The sequence below is a fragment of the Mus pahari genome, chromosome 2 (assembly GCF_900095145.1).
Source record: "Mus pahari chromosome 2, PAHARI_EIJ_v1.1, whole genome shotgun sequence".
Classification (NCBI taxonomy): Eukaryota; Metazoa; Chordata; class Mammalia; order Rodentia; family Muridae; genus Mus; species Mus pahari.
In genome coordinates, this window is record NC_034591.1 from 68,061,170 (window position 1) to 68,067,929 (window position 6,760).

The 6,760-nt window shown below is 44.7% G+C and overlaps 1 protein-coding gene across 2 annotated transcripts in view; it reads left to right on the forward strand.

Annotated features, from left to right (window-relative positions):
* Fam221a (family with sequence similarity 221 member A) overlaps positions 1-6,760 on the forward strand; it is a 25,348-nt gene that overhangs the window by 11,329 nt on the left and 7,259 nt on the right. The window contains exons 5-6 of one of the 2 annotated variants that reach the window (XM_021191513.2): positions 4,150-4,266; positions 5,781-5,863. In XM_021191513.2, coding sequence (XP_021047172.1) covers positions 4,150-4,266; positions 5,781-5,863 — 200 coding nt within the window. The remainder of the gene's footprint in view (positions 1-4,149; positions 4,267-5,780; positions 5,864-6,760) is intronic. The other variant, XM_021191514.2, reaches the window with a different exon arrangement.

Sequence of the window (6,760 nt, forward strand, 5' to 3'; positions counted from 1 at the left end):
CTCACTTTGTAGTCCAGGCTGGTCTCGAACTCAGAAATCTGCCTGCCTCTGCCTCCCAAGTGCTGGGATTAAAGGCGTGTGCCACCATGCCCGGCAGGCAAATTCTTTTATTCTTCTCTAGATTGAATGTACATGATATTTTGTTTTTATTTTGTTTTTGTTTTATGAGACAGGGTTTCTCTGTGTAGCCCTGGCTGTCCTGGAACTGGCTCTGTAGACCAGGCTGGTCTCAAACTCATAGAAACCCATTTGCCTCTGCCTCCCAAGTGCTGGGATTAAAGGCACCACCACCACCACCTCCACCGCCACCACCTCCTGCTGCACATGATTTTCCAAGGCTCACTTTAGGTAAGAGCTTCAGAAAACCCAAACACAAGTACCAAAGTCATGATGATGGTTGGAGCTTTCTAGTGCTTAGAGTTGTTCAAATCACTTCACATGGCCCCGCTCATCCCTGATAGCAAGTCTGTGACTTAAACCGTCATTTCTGTTTTACAGGTGAGGAAGAGACATTACACAGCTTGCTCTTGTTCAGTGGTTCTCAAGCTGTCAGTTGAAGCCCACTGGAGTCGCATGTCAGATATCCTGCATATTGAATATTTCCATTACCACTCATAGCAGTAGCAAAATTACTGTTATGAAGTAGCAATGAAATAATTTTATAGTTCAGGGGTCCCCACAGCATGAGGAACTGTATAAAAGGGTCACAGCAAAAGGGAGGTTGAGAGCCACTGCTCTTGTTCATCGGCTAGTTGGACTGGGTGCAACCCAGAGATTGCTCTTAACTCCATGGTCTGCCTCATTCTTGTCTGTTTCTGTATAGCCACCATATTATTTTCATATTGCAGGTACAAAGTGAATAAGTGAATTCACTTGTGATTTAATTTTACTATCTTAGAATATTCCTGGTGTATTTTTATTTTTTTTCAGAAATTTGGCCTATGTTTTTTAATAAAAACATTGCAGTATTTTACTTAGTAGCATATTAACTATGCATATTAATATAGAGAGAACAGATAATTTATATTTTGTCTTCATTTATTTGTGCTCTTCTGCACAGACAAGTGGAATTTTGAAATTATTTTTCTAGAAGGCCCACACAATTCTTATTATTTCTATTTAATCTTTAAATTAAAATGACATTTATTTATCATGCATGTTTATGTATATGTAGGCACACATGTATGAGGGCACATGCGGAATCTAGAGGACAACTTTGGGGGAATTTCTCTGTTTCTATTACATAGGACCTCTGCTTCGGGAGTTTTAGGCAGACTTCTCAGTGAGTTTGCAAATAGTGATATTTTTGCCTCTCTTTACCCAGGTCTTCCTAATCCTTTCAGTGATTTTAGCCCCATTCTGAATGGTGGTGGTGAACTGCCATCTTGGCCTTTCTAATATTTGTCCCTCAAGTTGCTGCCATGTACAGAAAGAAACCTTTCATCTTGCACCCTAGCCCCCCTTTTAACTTTTCTATTCCTGTGATAAAACACTTATAAAAGGAAGTGTTTAATCTGGGCTTGTGGTTCCAGACAGTTGGAGACTCTGATTGGAGTGAAGGCATGGCTGTAAGAATACCTGAGAGCTCACATCTTGAGGCACAACTAGGAGGCAGAGAGCTAATTGGGGATGGTCTGGGCTTTTGAAACCTCAAAGCCCAACCCCAGTGCCAAACTTCCTCCAAGAAGGCCACACCTCCTAATCCTTCCCAAACAGTTCTACCCACTGTGAGGGGGGGGGGACAATTATATGATATATGAGTCTGTGGGTTATTCTTTTTTTTTTTCTGTGAATAAATGATAATTTAATATTAAGGGCTTTTAGGGTGGGTGGTTGAACCAGATTCTCAAGTAGCTCAGGCTTGGGCTGGTTTAGCCTCCTGTCTCCATCGTCCCTAGGAAATGCCATCACACCAGGCACCTACCAACTCTTTAGTGAAAAGCTCTTGTGACAGATCTTGTGACAGATCCTGTCAGCCCAGAGTGAATCGAAAACTGCCTTAAAACTGAGTGTAGGGCTAGAGAGATGGCTCAGAAGTTAAGAGCACTGACTGCTCTTCCAAAGGTCCTGGGTTCAATTCTCTGCAACCTCATGGTGGCTCACAACCATCTGTAATGAGAACTGATGCCCTCTTCTGGAGTGTTTGAAGACAGCAAAAATATTTTCCTAAACATAAAATAAATAAAATCTTTTTTAAAAACCTGAGTGTAAAATAAACAAAAAAACAAAAAAAGAAGTGAGCCGGGTGGTGGTGGCACACGCCTTTAATCCCAGCACTTGAGAGGCAGAGGCAGAGGCAGGCGGATTTCTGAGTTCGAGGCCAGCCTGGTCTACAAAGTGAGTTCCAAGGTAGCCAGGGCTACACAGAGAAACCCTGTCTCAAAAACAAAGACAAAAACAAAAAAACCCCGAAGTGGAGCGTATGACTCCTCCGAGTTTGAGATCTCCATTTACAGCCTCCCCACTTACCCTACCATAAGAGCTCGCGTTCCTCCTGTTCAGCAACTTGGTGTCTAAAATGGAGGTAGCACGGGCTTTAAGGGCCTCATTCCAAATAATACTTGTGGGTTATTCTTATTCAAGCTAGCAAAACCCATGAGGAAGTGGGGTGGTAGGCAAAGGTAAGTGAGGAGAGAAGATCTAGAACTTTCTGTCCTGCTGAAAGAGAACCCAGGGGTGGTGGGGCTTTGGCTCTGAGCCATGTTGGGTTCTAGACAGTGGTGGTCTCTGTCTGGGACTTGATTTCTGTGTGATCAGTCCACACAGTTCTCAGGAGGGCATGGCAGACAGCTGAGGCCTGAGATGATGGGTCTGCTATGCTGTTTATCATAGTGGGTCTCAGGTGACCTTAGAGTATAGCTGAAGGTGGGTCCCCAGCACTGGAAGATTCAGTGTGGGAAGTGACAGGCCTTGGAGCCTTGTAGAATCCAGATTTTCAGTGAGAGACCAAGTGGGAGACTACCAGGCCCTATCCATGTAGAAACCAAATTACAAACGAGGTCAGCCCTTAACATTGGAGACCCATGCAGCAGTTGAGGAGAGGATTACAGGTGATAATTCATTCCTGAGGGAGGCCATAGCAGGAAGCTGGAGTCAGAAACTGAAGCAGAGACCATGGAAGAACCCTGCCTACTGGTGGCTTCCCATAGCTTGTTCTACATCATATAACCCAGGATCTCCAGGGGGAGGATGCATGCCTGTAATTCCAGCACCAGGGAGGCGGAGACAGGGAGGATCTACAGAGGGAGTTCCAGGACAGCCAGGATTACATTGAGAGACCCTGTCTAACAAAACAAAACACTCTGAGTAAATAACCAAAGAGAACCTTTTGCCCAGAGGTGACGTCACCCACAGTGGGCTGGTCCCGTCAACCATTTCTGGTTAGGTTTGCACCCTATGGACATGCCTGCAGGACAGTCTGATACAGGCAGGTTCTCAGATGACTCTAGTTGGTGTCCCCTTGACAGACCTAAGCAGCTCACTGGGTTTCTAGTGAGGAGTAGGTAAGAGGTTCAGCTCACCTCATACTGAATGATTTTTTTGTAGTGTTTCATAACTATATTAGGGCCTGGTACTTCTTTCCTAATACAGTTACATTACCCTCTAATATTTTTCCTCCTGGAAAGTTTCTGAGAAATACAAAAATTCTTTTTTTAAAGTGACCCCCCCACCCCCTTGGATGAAAGATAAAATTTCCTTGGGCTGGAGATATGACCGAGTGGTTGAGAGCACTTGTTGCTCTTGCCAGGTTCCTGGTTTTGAGTCCCAGAACCCATGTGGCAGCTTACAAGTGTCTGTAACACCATTTTCAGAGGACCCAGCACTGGGCACCACACACGCACATGTACACAGACATATATGCAGGCAAAACACCTATACACATAAACCAATTTAAAATAAAGCCCCCGTTTACTTACTTCCCGATGTATGTCTGGTGTTTGCTTTGTTGATTTGGGGTCTTACTTTTCAAGGCTGTAGATTATAGGCATGCGATACTTTGGCCAGCTAACAATTCAGTTTTTGTTTGTGTGTGTGTGTTTTTTTTTAATTCTGCTGATATTCTGATTTACTTCACAGTACAAATGATGAATTGCTTATATCTTTATAAACAGATATTTGATTTCTACTTTCCACATTTCCTGTTTCCAGGTGCACCCTCGGTTGAGATTTTGGACTCTGCGGTTTCGGCCATGGACCATCCATTCCTAAGAGCCATGCACACACCATCTACTTCTTCTCCACAGCCACTAGCAGGTGGTAATGAAGGTAGGAGAAGTAGCTTTGGGAGACGTAACAGTGTAGAGCTTGATTTACTTCACCGCAGTAAGGACGTCACCAGAGTCCAATGTAGCGAGCCAATGAGTTTTTATTGGGATAGCCAACAGGAGCATGGGCAAGGAGCAGGATGACTCACAAGTAGCTGCATTAGCAGAAGGGCCCCCGCCTCAGCCAAGAGCTGCACCCAGGAGCTCCCCGTGGGGCTTGCAGCAGCTTCACGGGCCAGCAGGGGTCTCTTCCTCGGGTCTGGCTGTCATCTCTCTCCTGAGCAACTGTTCACTCCAGTTCCGCCCCTCCAACTGCTGGGTTAGAGCCCTCTAAAAAATCTGAATTCTTGTTTCTCCCCAACTGGTGACCTTTTGTTTACTTTGTATTTTCCTCTGAGGCTGTAAGCCTCCTCTCCCCTCCTCCAGACAATGTTTCGGTCTGGAGGGAGCAGTGCAATTGGCTGCAAGGTTGTCCCAATCCCGGTTTTGTAATAGACCTGGTCTTAAAATGTAAAGACACCTGACATATCTCTCTCTCTCTCTCTCTCTCTCTCTCTCTCTCTCTCTCTCTCTCTCTCTCTCTCCCTCTCCCCTCTCGTTCTGGAACTTTCCAAAGCAGTTAGTATCATTTCTATGGTTGCCAAGAGAAAACCTCAGTAGTGCACAATGCTATGTATCATCTCAAAAAATGTAATATGAATTTCTAGTTACAACCTAAAAATGTTGGAAAATTGTGCATTTGTGTGTGTGTGTTGGGGGTGGTGGTGGGGTGGCTGTGCATGTAGAACTCAGAGGACCGCTTACTGTGTGACAGGGGGCAGGCATTAGTGGGTGTGGATGTGGAAGTCAGAGGACTACTTGTGTGTGTGTGTCTGTGTGTCTGTGTGTGTGTGGCAGGGAGGGAGGTTGGTAGGTGTGTATGCGGGCATTAGTGGGTGTGTATGTGGAGGTCAGAGGACTACTTGTGTGTGTGTGTGTGGCGGGGAGGGAGGTTGGTAGGTGTGTATGTGCTGAAGTTGGTGCTTTCCTTCTAACACTTCTGTCCTGGGGGATGAACTCAGCTTGTTAGGTTGGTGGCAAGCACTTTACCTACCAAGTCTTCTGTTGTTCTTTTTTGCTACTTTTTGAGACAGTGTTTTAGTCTGTGCCCCAGGCTAGTCTGGAACTCTCTAGAGATAGCCCAGGCTGACCTCCAGTTTTTATTCTTCCTGCTGCAACCTCTCAGTGACTTGGATTGGGTGTCAGCTCTGTGTCTGGCCCTGGGTTACTCATGTGACTTAGCTGTGTGGTGTTATTTAAAGGAGTTGGTTGAATATTTGGAGAATGTTTGCCACTGGAAGTTACTTTTGTTTTGTGATGGGATTCTTGCCAAGTAAGAGTTTAGTATTTAGTCCATTTCTGGTTTGAATAATAAACTGTTACAACTTGGTATAAAGGAATTTTGTCTCCTCTCTGTCTCCTTTTGGGGATGTGTAGTGTTATAAATGCACGACTGGGAACTTTTCCTTATGTTAGTAGGTCCAAGCACTCAGATTTCTTCCTTAAGGAAACCTGAAGAGGATGATATGGCGTACTTTGAAAGACAGTACCAGGAAAGGGTAAGTGTTTGCAGAAATCTACTTGCATAAGGCTTTACCTGAAACAGACATCATGGAAGGAGTAGCGCTTGTATGTGGAACAGCACTGGAAGTAATCTCTAAAGGTTTCTCACAGATGGTCTTAGGATTTGAAGCCTTCTTAGAACAATTCACATAGAAAAAGGAGTAATGAATAAATAGACATATACCAGCTGATTCATGAAACTCATCAGTATTGATTAAATACATAAATAAAAATCATCAACCATCTGCATACTTGTAAATTATGTATATCTTGAATTTTTTATACACGGCTTAAAACAATTAAATATGTAAGTGTCAGGGGTGAGGCTGTGGAGGGGCTGGCTGGTGAGTGCAGGGGTGAGAGGAGGAATACCCTCTAATGTTCTGTAGCACACCAGCGTGGTCATGGTTTGCAGTGGCCACAGAATGGCTAGTAGAGAGGACTTGAATGGCAAGAGCTAAGGGGAGAGAGAGGAGAAACGCTTGCTGCATGGGAGTCCAGTGTTAAGCCTCATTTGTGGTTTGGTCTCTAGGTGGGTAGGACCTGGTGGTCTCCCACTTGGTCTCTTTGCAAATCTGAATCCTCCCAGCTCCAAAGCCTGTCACTTCCATCTATGAATGGACAAAGAAGTGGTATATGTTTGAGGCAATAGACACACCAACAACCTGGATGGAAGTGATAACATCTTATGTGGGTGTTGAGCCACACTGCATCTCAGCAGGCCACACAGTCAGCTAAACACTGCACACAGCAAGGCTCTCCCCCTAACCCTTCTGTCGTCCTTCGGTGGTGCCTCACTGTATTAGTCAGGGTTCTCTAGAGTCACAGAACTTGCAGATAGTCTCTATATAGTAAAGGAATTTATTGATGACTTACAGTCTGCAGTCCAAATC